Consider the following 18,443-nt stretch of genomic DNA (forward strand, 5'->3'; position numbering starts at 1 on the left):
GAAACTCCGTCCTCGCTATTCTCAACTTCCTTCCCACCCACCAAGTTTACAAACTCGTTCTCTGCTCTACAATGACAAATGCAGTATAGGTGTCCTACCTATATGAATATGCCAAGGACATTTACACAATATTGGTGTAAATAGGCAATTCCAGGCTTGGTTGTGGACTAGACGCCAATAACGTCAACGGTGATAATGTGTAGAACCACAGTAAATGAGCGTAATGTTAAATCCAGAGCTACATTTAGAAACACGAGAAAATCTGGAGATGCTCGAAATTCAAAGCAACACACAGAAAACGTTGGAGGATCTCAGTAGGCCAGACAGCATCTAGGTAAAGTAATAAATCTACATTAACTCGTGAAAAGGACATAGTTTGTGTATTCACTGGAGGGGTCTGTGCTATCTAAGAGCACATCAATTAGAAAAGGACAAAATGTTGGAGTGTTTCATGAATGTCCTCCGATCCTGACCATCTATATCAAATGACATTATAGGAAATGAGCAGATATTGTTGTGCCCTTGACAGAGATCTTTGTTCCCTCTTTTTCCAAAAGTAATGTATTGCAAGACCGAGATACAGTAAATATTCCATCACCATATAATGATGCTGAGATAAGTCAGGTAGCTACTGGTAGAAGAGCTTCAGATGAACGATATACCTGCAGAGTCAAGTAGTGTCGCCGGCAGCGGGTCAGTTGACAGAATGGACAAAGAAGTGACAGGTGAAATCCAGTGTATGGAAGTGTGTCGCGAAACTAATGATTAATGCACAGAAATTTTAAAAAAAGTTTCTATGGGCAGAACATTGTGAAATCAGAGCTGCATACGGACTTATGAGTCTTGCTCTGGATTTCCTGAAGGCCAACTTTCAGGTTAATTCGGTGCTGGCGAAGACAAATGCAATGCTGGCATTCATTTCACGACTCAAATTTGCTGCCATGAATGTGTGTAGTCCGAGTCATTGGGTGTTTTTCAGAAAAAAAGGTTCACAGGTTTTCAATTGGTCAGGGGACTAACGGTTTTTGGGAAAGAGAAGGAGGTTGGGGTTGAGGATCAGATTACCCGTGATGGGAAATTGGAAGATCACGATGGACCGAGGGGCACAATTCTGCTCCGATATCCTGTGGTTTAATCGTCATGTCCCTTGTCATTTGATCGTCTGCATTAACTATCGGACATTGACTCAATGCCTTACTAAAGTGTCTATTGATGGTTTCTACCATGCTGCGTTTATTAAAATTCTTTGTTACATCCTCATGGACACTCCGGGAAATGAAACAGAAAGACGCCTTCCTAACTATGTCATGCAAGTCAACTTTAGACTTTCTTTCGATGGTAACAGGACCTTGTTGAGCCATTCCCTGTTCAGGTAAACATATCAGAATCTTGATACCAACTCACTGGAGACAATTAAACTCGAAAGTTGAAGTTAGGATCTCTGTACACGTGGATGTTGTCTGCTCATAGCGTGTTGAAGGGCGTGCCGATGTAGAGTGCAATCAGCTAAATCTCTTTGCCGTGCTGCCCACTCAATCCGATCAGGAACCAGGCCCGATCTGTTCTCAGGAGTGCTCGGCGCGAAATCCGCCCGTTCGCCTCGAGACGGCAGTATTTCCGCTAGCATTTCCTTTTCCTACATGTCACAGGAAGCTACGGCTTTGTCGGTCAATTGACCAATGGAAATTTACACTGTGGTATGGGTTTCATTATCGAACATGTTGTGGTTGTGACGGGACCCGGGATTTAATGAAAAAAACTAATAAAATAAATGAAGAGTTTAATGACTGGTAGGAGGTAAAGGTACCGAAACAGCCGTCAGGGACGGTGCATCCGTGCATTGCAGTTCGAAGGCAGCGAGTTTGCTTCGCGTCCCTCACTGTGTTAACGGGACGGGCGGACAGTCAATCTCCCAGGACTGCTACTCCTCTGAACTCTGAGTGAGCAAACCTCCGACCCTCCACCCCTTACTCAGGGGGTCACTGCACAGGATCAGAAAAGCAGTCTCAGCCAAATTGCTGATGGCCACTGTCCTCTCCAGCTCCAAAGGCATTTTTGACAGGCGATGATCAGAAATACGGTGTCGTTCACTAAGTATCCGCATCACCCAGGACCTGCCCTCCTCACATTGCTACCGTGAAGGGGGAGTTAACGGAGCCTGAAACCCCACATTCAACGTTTCAGAAACAGTTTCTTACCCTCTGCCATCAAATTTCTGAATAGAAAATGAGCCCAAATGATTGCGAGAGAGAGAGAGAGGGAGAAGAGAAAAAAAAGCCCCATCCCCGTTATATGCGTATTCAGACTATACGAATTCGAGGTTAAGCGAGGGACCTATTTCTACCAATGTCTCTTTATATGCGTCAAAAACTCACTGTTATGCGAGGAGCACTGTTTTCCCGCCAATACAAGTCAGGTGCGCGCTCCTCACAGTCTCACTCTGTATCCAGAGATATCGGCCACTTGAAAAACGCACTGCCACCTGCTGGTCGGAGGACGCACCACATGCCAGTCAACATTTGGTCCCTCCCAACTAATCAATGCACACCTAAATTATTGGTAACCTTAATTGGATTATCGCGCCCAGCCCCATGCTATAAAAGGTGAGACATGTGCCTGGCTCTGTCTCTCTTACAGACCACTTCATTGAAGGTAAGTGTATTGATTTATGTTTGGGAAGGTCTATCGTTTGTCCTGGTAAGGGAGCCGCAGCTATCCAAGGTCAAGGGGGATAGGTGTTGTAGTGCTTTTCCCTTGTTCTTCGTATGTGTAACTGTACCCTGTCCCCCACACCGCTTTCTGTGTATTGTACTTGCTTCTGTTGACCCGACTTCCCCTTGTAAATAAATTCCTTATTATTAAAACTGCGTGTGTCCAGGCCTCTACTGTTGAGACTCAAAGAACCAGTTATTCCCATCACAACACACTCCCGCCAGTCTCGCATTGGTTTTGGCAAGGTATGGATGTGCGATCTGGCAATCTTAAAATTCTGTTGTTTTTACCTAAGGTGCAGTGATTTTTTGCTTAAAATATTTAACTATTCCTCCTAAGCGTCCGATGTCATGTCCTGGGCCATCAGCCGAGCAGCAGAAAACCGCTTTAACATTTGAAAAAAAGTTGGAAATTATAAACAGTGTGGCATCAGGTGAAGGTAACACAGCTTTGTGACGCTACTCTGGGAACAGCATCTTGCCTTTAAAGTTTTTTTGTTGCTTGACAATGCGCCAGCCCATCCTAAACATTGGACAGCATTCATCCTAACATAATAGTGCGTTTCCTGCCGCCTAAAACAACATCGCTGATTCAGCCACTCGACCAAGGTGTGATCCACATTCGAGGAATATATTTTTAATGGCGAACGGACGATTTTGAAAATCTGGGAGTTTATCAACGGTGAGGCAATGGTGGAAGTCGGAACACTTGGCAAAAATGGCGATGGACGCGAACCCAAGTTTAGAACGAAGTCAGCATTTTAGTCGTTCTCTACCGTCAACCCTTTTCCCTTACAAGCAAATTTATGCTGAAAAACATAATTCTGCCAAGCAAACAAACCTCACCACTTTCTTCAAACTGGTGTCGGTAGTTCTAAGAGTTCTGTGAGTCTTTCTTCACGCCTTGCTATGTTTGATATGATCCTGACGACCACAACCATCCATGCACCTTATCCACGTAAAGGTGCCCGTCACTATAACAACCGCTCATCTCCCGGACCAAACACACCTGCCACTGTTGGTGAGTACTGTACATCCTAGTATGTTAACTTTCTATGATTTATTGCATTGAATTAAATTGATGAAATATAATGCGAATGTTCCTTATGGTACTGCTTTTGTATCGTATTGGTATGAAAATGTGAAGAAATTACAGATAAAACACATTTAGGAAACCCGCTGGAGCGCATCCCTATTTCCCCCATTTAAACAATTATTCACATTATGCGTCGACTGCGAGGAACGTATCCCCGTATAACGAGGACAGGGTGTATTGAAATAGTCAGAGGCTGGAGGAATAGTGAGAGACCGATCGTCTTACCATCGTGGAACCTCTGGAATTCGACGTAATTGCCTTCTCTCTACATTTACCCTGGATTACAAATCTCTCTCTCCCATCATTTATTCCGTGGAAGAACTGAACTTTCCCTATTTTACATCTCAAGACTCTAAGCCTTGTTCATCCCCTCCACCCCCCCCCCCCCCAAGCTCAGTATAGTTTGGAAGTTATATTTACTCACATATATACAGATGACACAGTTAATTTTTGTTGATCTTGGTTTAAGTTACTATATTATAAGTAGTTGCTAATAAAGATAGTGGTTTTAACATCATAACCAGATGCCACGTGCAGTCTATTGCTCCTGGTTCATTTCTAACATGTTACAGTTCATAACAATTGAAAATAGTTATTTAATATTAATATATATTTCTAATTGTAATTTATAGTTTTATAAATTTGTATTTTACTGTATCAATGCCATAAGACAACAAATTTCTAGATATGTGCCAGTGATATTAAACCTGATTCTGACATCCCCACCGTCAAACACACGACGGTCCCTCCCGGGACCCTCGGTAATCAGACTCTCCGAACTCATCCACCTCCCCCCCCCTCCCATATCACGCCCAGCCACAACTTCCTTCACAGATCTGTTATTGATTACGTTTCCAAGCCCTTCACCCCAATTCTTTCTCTTCCTAAACACTCATTTACCACTCCTTCGACCCCAACATCAGCTCCACTGGCATCCACACCACGCCTCCTCTGGGCCCTCATCTAATGTTCCCTCTCCACACGCTAATTCTTAATGTCCCTAGTCCCTGATTCTTACATCTTCCATTCTAGGTGTCACTGTCTTTTTGCGTGATATCGTTATGTGTTCGGTGCCTCGCCCCGAGTAGATTGAAAGCCGTGCGAAGGGATGGAGGTGGTTAAGAGGGGGGATGTTGTGGGTATGGCGTCTGTCCGGTGATAGCTGGTAAGTCTGGCATTACCCCACGGACAGGTTATCCTCCTGCGCTGTGTCTACCAAAGCCATCAATTTAGAGCTGTCTACCCTCAGGGCAGGTGATGCCAAAATGGTGGGAGAGACCATTTGGGCTGTAGGCCCACGTTAGTAATGTGACTGCTCGCATTTTCCCTGACGGTGTACCGCTCCGGTTCCACACGACCCTCCCCGCACCCCAGGGGGCGTCACTGTCAGCTGACAGTTTTCCACAGAGTGGCTCAGTGTTGGAAGGGAAGAGGGGTGAGCTGTTAGTGTGGGTGTGTCAGCATGCTGTTTTCACTGCCCTAGGAGCTGGTTATTCCCGGTGGGGCTGAACGTACCTTCCCAATGAACAGTCGGATTTGACAGCAGCGAGCGTTTGACAAGAGATGCAGACCAAGTTAATGCAAACAGCGTTGGCTTTATTGATTCATGCAGTTAATTTGGGAAATGGTTATACCACCGCGGGACAGATGTCAGAAAGGCAGTGTAGTCAGTAGTGAGCTCCGAGAAGGAGCCGCCACATGCCGTGGAAAAAGAAATATTAGAACCCCTGCTACCATCAGAGTACACGAGAGTGTTTACAGTTACATCAACACAGGAAGTGGATCTTATCAAACATCCGCCGGCTGTTCTGCCCAGTATGTACACCGCTACGATGCCGAGAACCCGTGCGATCCGACGGAAGTGGCCCGTCTCTCTTTACTTTCAGCCGTGCACTCGCAGAAAAGACACAGACATCCCCTCAAACCCCAAACGTCAGTCTGGGATTCCTCGCGGTTTTGAACGTGTTCCCTATCGTACTGTAACACCGGGAATGAAAGAGATCCTAGGAAACGTCACATCTGTCTGGCTGACAAGGTAATATCATTTCTGGGCCACAGCGCTTCACAACGGTCCGATAGTCGTGTGTCAGCCGAAGGTCCACGGTTGCTAACGTCCCAGAACTGGGCTCCCAATACAGCCACTCTGCGGCCTCTGTGAGAGTAGGTGATGATTCCACTCGGATTGGTCACGGGTATTCGATGTCATGCCGGGTTTACAGGCCAGTGCTGTGATTACCGAGTGTCGGTGTTGGGAGTGAGTTAACAGTGGAGAGCATGAAGAAAGCGGCGTTTAACAGGAAGCAAGCGGAGGATCCAAAGCGTCCTCGTTGGCCTCACGGGGCCGGGCAGTCGAATCCGCCAGTGGCAACGAACCATATCTCCTGACTGAAAGATATAACAGAGAGTTGAGGATAATATTCCTGAGAGGGGAAGAGCAGTCCCTTTACTGAAGGGATTGTTCTAATCATCAGTAAACCAGCCACCAACCCCCCCAAAAAAAATCGGCAGAGTTTCAAATGGTGAGTGTGGTGAACCTGCGTTCAACTCTAGAAATTACCTTGTCTGTAGCGTGACTTCCGAATCCCATGGGATCCTTTTATCCCTCCTCGCAAGCAAAATCACACCCCTTCACTTTTGTCGTGACCACAAATGTACACAATCCTGCAGGTGAGGTCTAACCAACATGAACAGTTGTAAGCTGACATCCCAACTCTGGGTGCTAGTGATTTTACTGCTGCAGGCCGACGGGTCAGACATCTTCTTCACCATCACTCTGTCTGTGTCTCCAATCCCACCGATCCATCTACCTTTATCCAAATGTATCCATTATATGTGTAAGTTCTCTCTCGGTTTAACTCTCCAAGTATACTACACTCTACTTGCTTGAGTTATTCTGTGACCCACTTCCCCAGATGACTCATTTCCCAATGTAACCTCAGACAATCTTCTCCACTATCGACCACAGCAGCAATTTCGGTGTCAACTGCAAACTTACTGATAAATCTATCTACAGGTCTCCTGTCTGGCATCTCTCTACCATCTCCCTCTGACTCTTGTCAGCCTCCCTTTTCAGAGAGAAGTGGTTCCATTAGACAGACGCAGCATGAATTCAGAAAGCTCAGGTCCTGTTTGGCAAACTTACTAGAGTTCTCGGAGGACATAATGAGTGCAGTGGATAGAGGGGAACAGGTGGATGTGGTATACATGGATTTCCAGAAGGTGTTTGATAAGGTGCCGCACAAGAAACTTATAAATAGGATACAGATGCATGGAGTCGGAGGGAGCGTACTGGCATGAATAGTGGATTGGTTAACCAATAGAAGGCAGAGAGGTGGGTATAAATGGGTGTCTCTCCTGTTGACAGTCAGTGCAGAGTGGGGTGCCGCTGGATCGGTGTAGCAACATTTGCTGATGACACTAAACTGAGTGGAAAAGCGTATTATATTTAAAAGCGTAATTTAAATGGTGAAAGACTGCAGCATGCTGTTGTGCAGAGGGATTTAGGAGCGCTTGTTCATGAATCGCAAAAAGTTGGCTTGCAGATACAAAAGGTTCACAAGAAGGCAAACGGAATGCTGGCCTTCATTGCTAGAGAGATTGAATTCAACAGCAGGGAGATCATGCTGCAACTCTACAGGGAACTGGTGAGGCCGCACCTGGAGTACGGTGTGCAGTTCTGGTCTCCATACTTGAGGAAGGATATACTGGCTTTGGAGGCAGCGCGGAGGAGTTTCACCAGCTTGATTCCAAACATGAAATGGTTAACCTATGAGAAGAGATTATGTCGCCTGGGACTATACTCTCTGGAATTCGGAAGAATGGAGGGGGGTCTAATAGAAACATCCAAATTTTTGAAAGGGATCGAAGTAGAACATAGAAGTGGAAAAGTTGTTTGTATTGGTAGGTGATACTAGAACTTGACTCAAGATTCAGATGAGAACATTTAGGACAGAGATGGGGAGAAACTGTTTTTCCAGTAGAGTGGTGAATCTGTGGAATTCTGCCCAGGGAAGCAGTTGAGGATTCTTCACTAAATATATTTAAGATACAGTTAAATAGTTTTTACATAGTAAGGGAATTAAGGGTTATGGGGAAAAGCCAGGTAGATGGAGCTGAGTTTGCGGACAGATAAGGCATGATCTTATTTGTATGGTGGGTCAGTCTAGATGAGCCGGATGCCTACTCCTGCTCCTGTTTCTTATGTTCTTGTGTATGCAATTGTTCAGCTCACCATGGGTCCACATGTTCTCACCCTTCAGCTATCTTACAATTTGGGATCATGTCAGACCTCTTCTTTTCCTGTTCAAAACACCTGATCAGATTTATGAAACGTGACTTTCCTTCTACAAAGACATCCTGGCTGTGGCTAATCACTCCATCCTTTCCAAATAAATGTACATCCTGTATCCCAAAACATGTTTCTGTTACTGCTTTGCCTCCTGAACTGGAGGGAAAACTTACAGACAGGTTTGACAGAGGTGGTGGGGAACGGAAACTTATTTCAGGAGAGGAATTTAATCAAAAGGGATATGTCAGAGAATAGAGCAGTTGCGTATAGGGACATTGTGAGGAAAGAGCGGCAGTGAACCTACAGACAGTAGGTGGGATTGTACTGCGCCTATTCTAATGAGAGAATTATTGGGAACAGGGGTGATATATTTAGAGAACAGAGTACATGGAACTACAGAGTTATGGCCATTACAGATACTTTGTTGTCACAAGGGCCGGAATCGCTTCTGGATGCTCCAGTGTCTCTATGGTTCAAACACTCTGGGGGAAACGTGCAAGAGTCGGATAATCTCACAGCAGCACAAATGCAGGAGTCGTGCTCAGATCATTCAGTGAGTCAATGTGGATGGAAGTCAGAAACAGTAAGAGTAGCTATGCTACTGGAAGTATTATGTAGACTCACCACTCACATAGCCAAATGGAGACTGAAGAACATTTCAGGAGACAGATTTTGTAAGTGTGTAATCTTAACGCCGTTTATACTTGTGACATTAGCTTCCCTTATATTGACTGGAACCTCCTTAGAGAAAATGGTTTAGATTGGAAGAATATGTTCAATGAACCCACAAATGATTTCTGACTCATTAATGGAGGTACAACTGAAGGAAACGCCATATTAGACCAGTGAACCAGGTCACCTGCCATATTTCCCGATGCGATATTTCCAGAACTCCTACCACAGACAGTGACCACAACTCCTATTCTTTACCCTGGCATTGAATGAGGATAGGAAGAGACAGTATTATAAATCAGTTGATTGGCAGGAGAGCGAATTAACACGCTATTAGTCAAGAAGTTGGAAACGTAAATTGGGAAGAGATAGACACAGGGTAATGCACAACTGAAACGTGGAACTTTTTTTTTAGGAAGTTCTAGCAAGTTCTTCTGGATAGGTTCGTCCCAGTGAGACGGGGTCGGCAATGATAGAGTGAAGGTGTCACGGTTGACTAAAGATAGACAAGAGGGAGGAAGAAGCAGACTGAAGATTTAGGGATCAGGGAAGAGACATGTTTCTAATGAACTACAAAGTAGTCAGGCAGGAACTTCTAAATCCAAAGGCCTTTTACACCTATGTGAAAATCAGACGGATTTTCTTTCAGTGTTCACAATTGAAACGGAATGTTTCAAATGTGAGCATGACGTAGAGCAGGCTCATATGTTTGAACATATCGATGTTAAGAAAGAGGATGAGCTGAAATCTTCGAGAACATCACGATACATCAGTTCCTGGTGCCGGAGGGGATGTACCCCATTTTTCTACCGGAAGGGACGGAAGATACTGCTGCGCGTTCGGTGATGACCTTTCTGTGTCATTTGGCTACTGCAGTAATATCAGAGGATTGGACATTGCCAACTGTTATTCGTTTAATGAAGGAAAGGAACAGGGAAAATGCTGGGTATTACAGACCAGTAGGCCCATCATTCGTGCGGTCAAACTGTAGGAGGATATTTGTCGACAGTATTTCCGCACAGTTGGAGAACGATAGTCTGATCAGGGATAGTCAGCATGGCTGTGAGAGGGGCGGGACATGTCTCAGGAATGGAAACAAATTCTTAATTATTAGACAGAGCACACTGATGAAGATTTTAGCAAAACGTTCACAGTTATGGGCGGCCGAGAAACCTGGCTGCTGTACATAACAATAAATTACCCACAGAAAACAGAGTGGCAGCATGTGGAGGATATTTCACTTGGAGTTTGGTGACCAGTGGTGTTCCACAGAGATCGGTTCGGGAAGCGGGTAATTGGGCTGGTCCATTTCCGGAGAGTGTGGATGCATTGTAGGTTACAACAAGGCAATGAGGAATGCAGAATGAGAATTGGCAAAGCTGAGCTCAATGTGGAAAAGTGTGAAGTGATGCACTTTGCAAAGTCGAATTTGAATGCAAACTGCAGGGTTCATGATGGGCTAATCATCAGTGTGGAAGAACAGAGTAATGATTAGGTTCACATCCAAAAATTCCACAAAGTTGACGCGCATGTTGAAAAGGCTGTTAAGAAAGTGTATGAGGTGTTGGCCTCAATCGTCGAGGGAGTCAGTAAAAGCCGCAAGGTAATGTTACCGCTCAATTAATTTCAATTCCGTTCCCCTCATTACAGAAAGTATGTGAGGGCTTTCGAAGCAGAACAACGGAGATTTACCAATCTGCTGCAGAGACTAGAGGGTATTCATACGAGGATAGGTTTAGCGAGCTATACCTTTTTTTTTTAACAGCGAAGTGGATGAAAGGCGACTGCATAGGGTTGTACAAGTTAAACGGCATAGATCAAGGGGATAGCCAAAGACTTTATTTCCCAGTGTGGAATTAGCTAATCAGGGGATACAATTTTGAAGTGATTAGGGGGAGGAATTTGGGCTGCCAGGCGTACGTATTCACACATGATGCTGGGTGTGTTGTACATGGTGTCAGGAGTCCTGTTAGAGTCATACCTATCGGGAACATTTAAGATACTCTTAGACACATAGATCATCGAAGAACATGGCTCTGTAGAAATGAAGGTTTTCTGTCAACAACAATCAAGGACCAAAGGGCGAACATAAATATCTTGTGTTCTATATTTTCTGTTACTGGCCGACCGTCAGCATGAGCACCCAACTGATACTGCACCATCTCTGATTCATTAACAGACCCGATCACAGTCACAGCATTTCTCAACCACTTACATTTGCAGGAAATGATATGACGCCATTGACTTCCTACTCGGGGTTGTGGGAAAAGAAACTACAGGATTAGAGACCACACATAATCCAGTTAACTGTTACCATCTCTTCAATTATCGCTGCCGCCGAATGCCTGATCCCTTCTAAAGATGCTCAGCGGAAGCGCTGAGATACCAGACCACCTTCCCTCTGGGCACATTGACCCGTTAGAAGTCAACCTCAAGTTCAACAATTCCACCAAATTCCTTCCCTCCATTGATGCCGGAACCGGAGTGTTCTCAGGAACACTGACCAAGCTTCTCTCTCGGGACACACAGTGCAACCATTCAGACCGTTTCACTCCTCGGAGGAGCAGTGTGATAAGTGAGCCTTCTATCTGTCACTGTCAGAGAGTCCCACTATTCCGTCGGCGTGTACGCCCAACGGATACTGCAGCGGCTCTGGTTCATTTACCGTCCTGCTCGCACAAAAATATTCCACATCGACTTACATGCTGTAGGACATTCTTTTGCCCAAAACTACAGACCTGACTCAAGGATGCGAAGAAAGTACAAAATTAGTGAGAGAATCTCAGCTCAATGATAGACGTAGTTTTGAAGATGGAGCTGGAGAACATGAACCATTGAACATCCTGGATTGGGTAGATGGAGAGAGGAAATTTCCTATGGACAGGAAAGGAGTGGAAGGTTATGGGCTGAGTGCGGGTAGTTAGGACTAGGTGAGATTAAGAGTTCGGCATGGACTAGGAGGGCCGGAATGGCCTGTATCTGTGCTGTGATTGTTATATGGTTATATATGGTATGCGACAATTGGGTTTGGAGCAGAGTGCATCGCCTCGGAGATGACGAAGAATCTCTTTGTCTAAAAGAGTTTCGAAGCAGAACAACTGAGATTTACCAGTATGCTGCCTAGACTAGAGGGATATTCATATGAGGAAAGGTTCAGCGAGCTATGACTTTTCCTTTTACAGCGAAGTGGATGAATGGTGACTGCTTAGAGTTGTACAAGTTAAACGGCATAGATCAAGCGGATAACCAAAACCTTTTTTCCCAGTGTAGAAATAGCTAAGCGGGGGATATAATTTTGAAGTGATTAGAGGGAGGTATAGGGACTGCCAGGCACATTGATTTACACATAATGGTGGGTGTGGGGAACGCGGTGTCAGGAGTCCTGCTAGAGACATACCTGTCAGGTACATTTAAGAAAATCCTAGAAACATGGACAATAAAAAAAGTCGGCTCTGAAGAACTGAAGGTATTTAGTCGACAAGAATCAAGGACGAAAGGGCAAACATTGAGGTCTTGTCTCAATTTTCTGTTCATGGCCGACCATCAGCATGAGCATCCACCTGAAACTGCAGCGTCTCTCATTCATTAACTGACCGGATCAGAGTCAGAAAAATACTCAGCCACTTACATTTGCGGGAAGTGAGGTGACGCCTCTGAGTTCCTACTCCTGGATATGGGAAAAAAATCAAGAATTAGAGTCGGTACGTCATCCAGTTTACTGTGACCATTTCTCACCTTATCACTGCCTCCCACCACCTGTTCCCTTCATAAGATGCTCAGCGGCAGCGTCGGGATTTCAGCCCAATTTCCCTCAGGGCACATTGACCCATTGGCGGTCAACTTCAAGCTCAACAATTCTACTAATCTCCTCCAATCTCATGATGACAGAACCGGAGAGTTCTCCGGAACACTAAACAGCTTCTCTCTTGGTACACACAGTGGACCGATTCACACCTTTTCACTCCACGGAGTAGCAGTGTGATATGCGAGCCATTTATCTGACACCGACAGACCCTTGCACCATTCCTTAGGCACGGACTCCCAACTGATATATCAGTGGCTCTGGATCATTTTCCGTCCTACTCGCACATAAAATATTCCACATCGACTTACATGCAGTAGGACATTATTTTGCCCAAAACTACAGACCTGACTCAAGGATGCGAAGAAGGTACAAAATTAGCGAGAGACTCTCAGCTCAATGGTTCACGTACTGTTGAAGAATGAGCTGCAGAACCATGAACCATTGAACGGCCTGGATTGGGTAGATGGAGAGAGGACGTTTCCTGTAGGGGAACTGGGCTTGTATTAGAATGCATCGCTTCAGAGGTGATGAAGAAATTCTTTCGCTACAAATGTTTCGAAGCAGAACAACGGAGATTTACCAGTATGATGCCGAGACTGGAAGGATATTCATATGAGCAAAGGTTCAGCCATCTATGGCTTTTACAGCGAAGTGTGTGAAAGGCGACTGCTTAAGTTTGTACAAACTAAATGGCATAAATCAATCGGATAGCCAAAGACATTTTTTTCTCCTAGTGTGGAAATAGCTAATCGGGGGATATAATTTTGAAGTGATTAAAGGGAGGTATAGGGACTGCCAGGCGTATGTATATACACATAATAGTGGGTGTGTGGAACGCGGTGTCAGTAGCCCTGTTGCAGACCTACCTATCAGGTACGTTTAGGAAAATCCTAGAAACATGCACAATAAAAAGAAAGACGGCTCTGTAGAAATGAAGGTATTAAGTCGACAACAATCAAGGATCAATTAGTGAACAGAGAGGTCTAGTCTTCTCAATTTTCTGTTCCTGCCGGAACATCATCATGAGCAGACCCCTTATACAAAGCGTATCTGATTCATTAACTGACCCAATCACAGTCACATCATTTCTCAGCCACTTACTTTGGCGGGAATCGAGCGGATGACTTTGAGTTCCTATTCGTGGATATGGAAATAAAAAATCAAGAATTAGAGACCGTACGTCATCCGGTTACCTGTGACCATCTCTTCCCCTATCACTGCCACCCCACCGCCTGTTCCCTGCATCAAATGCTCAGCGGCTGTGTCGGGATTGCAGCACAACTTCCCTCTGAGCAAATTGACCCATTGGATGTCAACTTCAAGTTCAACAATTCTACTAAACTCCTTCACTCTGTTGATGCAGGAAATGAAGACTTCTCCAGATCTCTGAACAAGCTTCTCTCTCGGGACACACAGTGCACCATTTCACACCGTTTCACCCCTCGGAGGAGCAGTGTTATGAGCGAGCCTTTTATCTGACACTGCCAGACCCTTCCACCGTGCCTTAGGAACGGACACACAACCGATACTTCAGCGGCTCTGGTTCATTTACCGTCCTGCTCGCACAAAAATATTCCAAATCGACTAACATGCTGTAGGACATTCTTTTGCCCAAAACTACAGACCTGACTCAAGGATGCGAAGAAGGTACAAAATTAACCAGTGACCCTCAGCTCAATGATAGACGTAGTTTTGAAGATTGAGCTGGAGAACATGAACCATTGAACATCCTGGATTGGGTAGATGGAGAGAGGACATTTCCTATGGGGCAATTGGGCTTGGAGGAGAGTGCATCGCCTCAGAGATGATGAAGAATCTCTTTGTCTAGAAGAGTTTTGAAGCAGAACAACGGAGATTTACCAGTATGCTGCCTAGACTGGAGGGATATTCATATGAGGAAAGGTTCAGCGAGCTATGACTTTTCCTTTTACAGCGAAGTGGATGAAAGGTGACTGCTTAGGGTTGTATAAGTTAAAAGGCATAGATCAAGCAGATGATCAAGCACTTTTTTTTTCCAGAGTTGAAATAGCTAATCGTGGGATATAATTTTGAAGTCATTAGAGAGAAGTATAGGGACTGCATGGCGTATGTATTTACACATAATGGTGAGTGTGTGGGACGAGATGTCAGGAGTCCTGTTACAGACATACCTATTAGGTACATTGAAGAAATTCTTAGAGACATGGACAATCAAAGAAAGACGGCTCTGTAGAAATGAATGTATTAAGTTGACTACAATCAAGGATCAATTAGTGAACAGAGAGGTCTAGACTTATCCATTTTCTCTTCCTGGCCGACCATCATCATGAGCAGCCCCCTTATACTACAGCGTATCTGATTCATTAACTGACCCGATCATACTCAGAACATTCCTCAGCCACTTACATTTGCGGGAAGTGAGGGGACACCTTAGAGTCCCTATTGGTGGATATAGGAAAAAAAAATCAAGAATTAAAAACCGTACATCATCCAGTTAACATTGACCATCTCTTCCCTTATCACTGCCACCCACCGCCTGTTCTCTTCCTAAGATGCTCAGCAGCAGGGCCGGGATACCAGCCGAATTTCCCTTTGGGAACATCGACCCATTTGAAGTCAACTTCAAGTTCAACAATGCTACTAAATTCCTTCCCTTATTGATGCCGGAACAGGAGAGTTCTCCGAAAGACTGAACAGGCTTCTATCTCTGGACACACACTACTCCTATTCACATAGTTTCACCCCTCCGAGGAGCAGTTTGATATGCAAGCCTTGTATCTGACACCGCCAGAGCATTCCCTGTATTCCGTAAGCATGGACACCCAGCCGATAATTCATCTGCTCTGTTTCATTTGCCGTACTGCTCGCACATAAAATATTCCACATCGACTTACATGCTGTAGGACATTCTTTTGCCCAAAACTACAGACCTGACTCAAGGATGCGAAGAAAGTACAAAATTAGCGAGAGAATCTCAGCTCAATGATAGACGTAGTTTTGAAGATGGAGCTGGAGAACATGAATCATTGAACATCCTGGATTGGGTAGATGGTGAGAGGACATTACCTATGGGGCAATTGGGCTTGGAGCAGAGTGCATCGCCTCAGAGATGATGAAGAATCTCTCTAATGGGTGCACTATGCACCCATTCACCTAGTTTCATCCTTCCGAAGAGCAGTTTGGTATGCGAGCCATCTATCTGACACTGCCAGAGCATACCCTGCATTCCGTAAGCACGGACACCCAAGCCGATACTTCAGCTGCTCTGTTTCATTTACCGTCCTGCTCGCACATAAAATATTCCACATCGACTTACATGCTGTAGGACATTCTTTTGCCCAAAACTATAGACCTGACTCAAGGATGCGAAGAAAGTACAAAATTAGCGAGCGAATCTCAGCTTAATGATAGACATAGTTTTGAAGATGGAGCTGCAGAACATGAACCTTTGAACGGCCTGGATTGGGTAGATGGAGAGAGGACATTTCCTATGGGGCAATTGGGCTTGGAGCAGAGTGCATTGCCTCGGAGATGATGAAGAATCTCTTTGTCTAGAAGAGTTTTGAAGCAGAACAACTGAGATTTACCAGTATGCTGCCTAGACTAGAGGCATATTCATATGAGGAAAGGTTCAGCGAGCTATGACTTTTCCTTTTACAGCGAAGTGGATGAAAGGTGACTGCTTAGAGTTGTACATGTTAAACGGCATAGATCAAGCGGATAGCCAAAACCTTTTTTCCCAGTGTGGAAATAGCTAAGCGGGGGATATAATTTTGAAGTGATTAGAGGGAGGTATAGGGACTGCCAGGCACATTGATTTACACATAATGGTGGGTGTGGGGAACGCGGTGTCAGGAGTCCTGCTAGAGACATACCTGTCAGGTACATTTAAGAAAATCCTAGAAACATGGACAATAAAAAAAGTCGGCTCTGAAGAACTGAAGGTATTTAGTCGACAAGAATCAAGGACCAAAGGGCAAACATTGAGGTCTAGTCTCAATTCTATGTTCATGTCCGACCATCAGCATGAGCAGCCACCTGAAACTGCAGCGTCTCTCATTCATTAACTGACCCGATCACAGTCAGAAAATTACTCAGCCACTTACATTTCCGGCAAGTGGGGTGACGCCTCTGAGTTCCTATTCCTGGATATGGGAAAAAAAAATCTAGAATTAGAGTCCGTACGTCATCCAGTTTACTGTGACCATTTCTTCCCTTATCACTGCCTCCCTCCTCCTGTTCCCTACATAAGATGCTCAGCGGCAGCGTCGGGATTCCAGCCCAATTTTCCTCAGGGCACATTGACCCATTGGAGGTCAACTTCAAGCTCAACAATTCTACTAATCTCCTTCCCTCTCATGATGACCGAACTGGAGAGTTCTCCGGAACACTAAACAGCTTCTCTCTCGGTACACACAGTGGACCGATTCACACCTCTTCACCCCACGGATTAGCTGTGCGATATGCGAGCCATTTATCTGACACCGACAGACCCTTGCACCATTCCTTAGGCACGGACTCCCAACTGATATATCAGTGGCTCTGGATCATTTTCCGTCCTACTCGCACAGAAAATATTCCACATCGACTTACATGCAGTAGGACATTATTTTGCCCAAAACTACAGACCTGACTCAAGGATGCGAAGAAGGTACAAAATTAGCGAGAGACTCTCAGCTAAATGGTTCACGTACTGTTGAAGAATGAGCTGCAGAACCATGAACCATTGAATGGCCTGGAATGGGTAGATGAAGAGAGGAAGTTTCCTGTAGGGGAACTGGGCTTGTATCAGAGTACATCGCTTCAGAGGTGATGACGAATCTCTTTCACTACAAATGTTTCGAAGCAGAACAACGGTGATTTACCTGAATGACGCCGAGACTGGAGGGATATTCATATGAGCAAAGATTCAGCCATCTATGGCTTTTACAGCTAAGTGTGTGAAAGGCGACTGCTTACGTTTGTACAAGCTAAATGGCATAAATGAAGCGGATAGCCAAAGACTTTTTTCTCCTAGTGTGGAAATAGCTAATCGGGGGATATAATTTTGAGGTGATTAAAGGGTGGTATAGGGACTGCCAGGCGTATGTATCTACACATAATAGTGGGTGTGTGGAACGCGTTGTCAGTAGTCCTGTTACAGACCTACCTATCAGGTACGTTTAGGAATATCCTAGAAACATGCACAATAAAAAGAAAGATGGCTCTGCAGAAATGAAGCTATTAAGTCGACAACAATCAAGGATCAATTAGTCAACAGAGAGCTCTAGTCTTCTCAATTTTCTGTTCCTGCCCGAACATCATCATGAGCAGCCCCCTTGTACAACAGCGTATCTGATTCATTAACCGACCCGATCACAGTCACATCATTCCTCAGCCACTTACATTGGCGCGAATCGAGGGACTGCCTTTGAGCTCCTATTCGTGGAGATGGAAAAGAAAAAATCAAGAATTAGAGACCGTACGTCATCCGGTTACCTGTGACCATCTCTTCCCCTATCACTGCCACCCCACCGCCTGTTCCCTGCATCAAATGCTCAGTGGCAGTGTCGGGATTGCAGCACAAATTCCCTCTGAGCAAATTGACCCACTGGATGTCAACTTCAAGTTCAACAATTCTACTAAACTCCTTCACTTGTTGATGCAGGAAATGAAGATTTCTCCAGATCTCTGAACAAGCTTCTCTCTCGGGACACACAGTGCAACATTTCACAGCGTTTCACCCCTCGGAGGAGCAGTGTTATGAGCGAGCCTTTTATCTGACACTGCCAGACCCTTCCACCGTGCCTTAGGAATGGACACACAACCGATACTTCAGCGGCTCTGGTTCATTTACCGTCCTGCTCGCACAAAAATATTCCAAATCGACTAACATGCTGTAGGACATTCTTT

At 45.0% G+C, this 18,443-nt stretch overlaps 1 protein-coding gene across 1 annotated transcript in view; it reads right to left on the reverse strand.

Moving 5' to 3' along the window:
* Positions 1 to 6,097: 6,097 nt before the first annotated feature.
* The window catches only part of LOC140721661 (uncharacterized), a 130,603-nt gene continuing 118,257 nt past the window's right edge, over positions 6,098 to 18,443 (reverse strand). The window contains exon 11 of the mRNA XM_073036461.1: positions 6,098 to 6,192. Within this exon, the coding sequence (XP_072892562.1) occupies positions 6,098 to 6,192 (95 nt within the window). The remainder of the gene's footprint in view (positions 6,193 to 18,443) is intronic.

Source organism: Hemitrygon akajei, unplaced genomic scaffold (assembly GCF_048418815.1).
Source record: "Hemitrygon akajei unplaced genomic scaffold, sHemAka1.3 Scf000059, whole genome shotgun sequence".
Lineage (NCBI taxonomy): Eukaryota > Metazoa > Chordata > Chondrichthyes > Myliobatiformes > Dasyatidae > Hemitrygon > Hemitrygon akajei.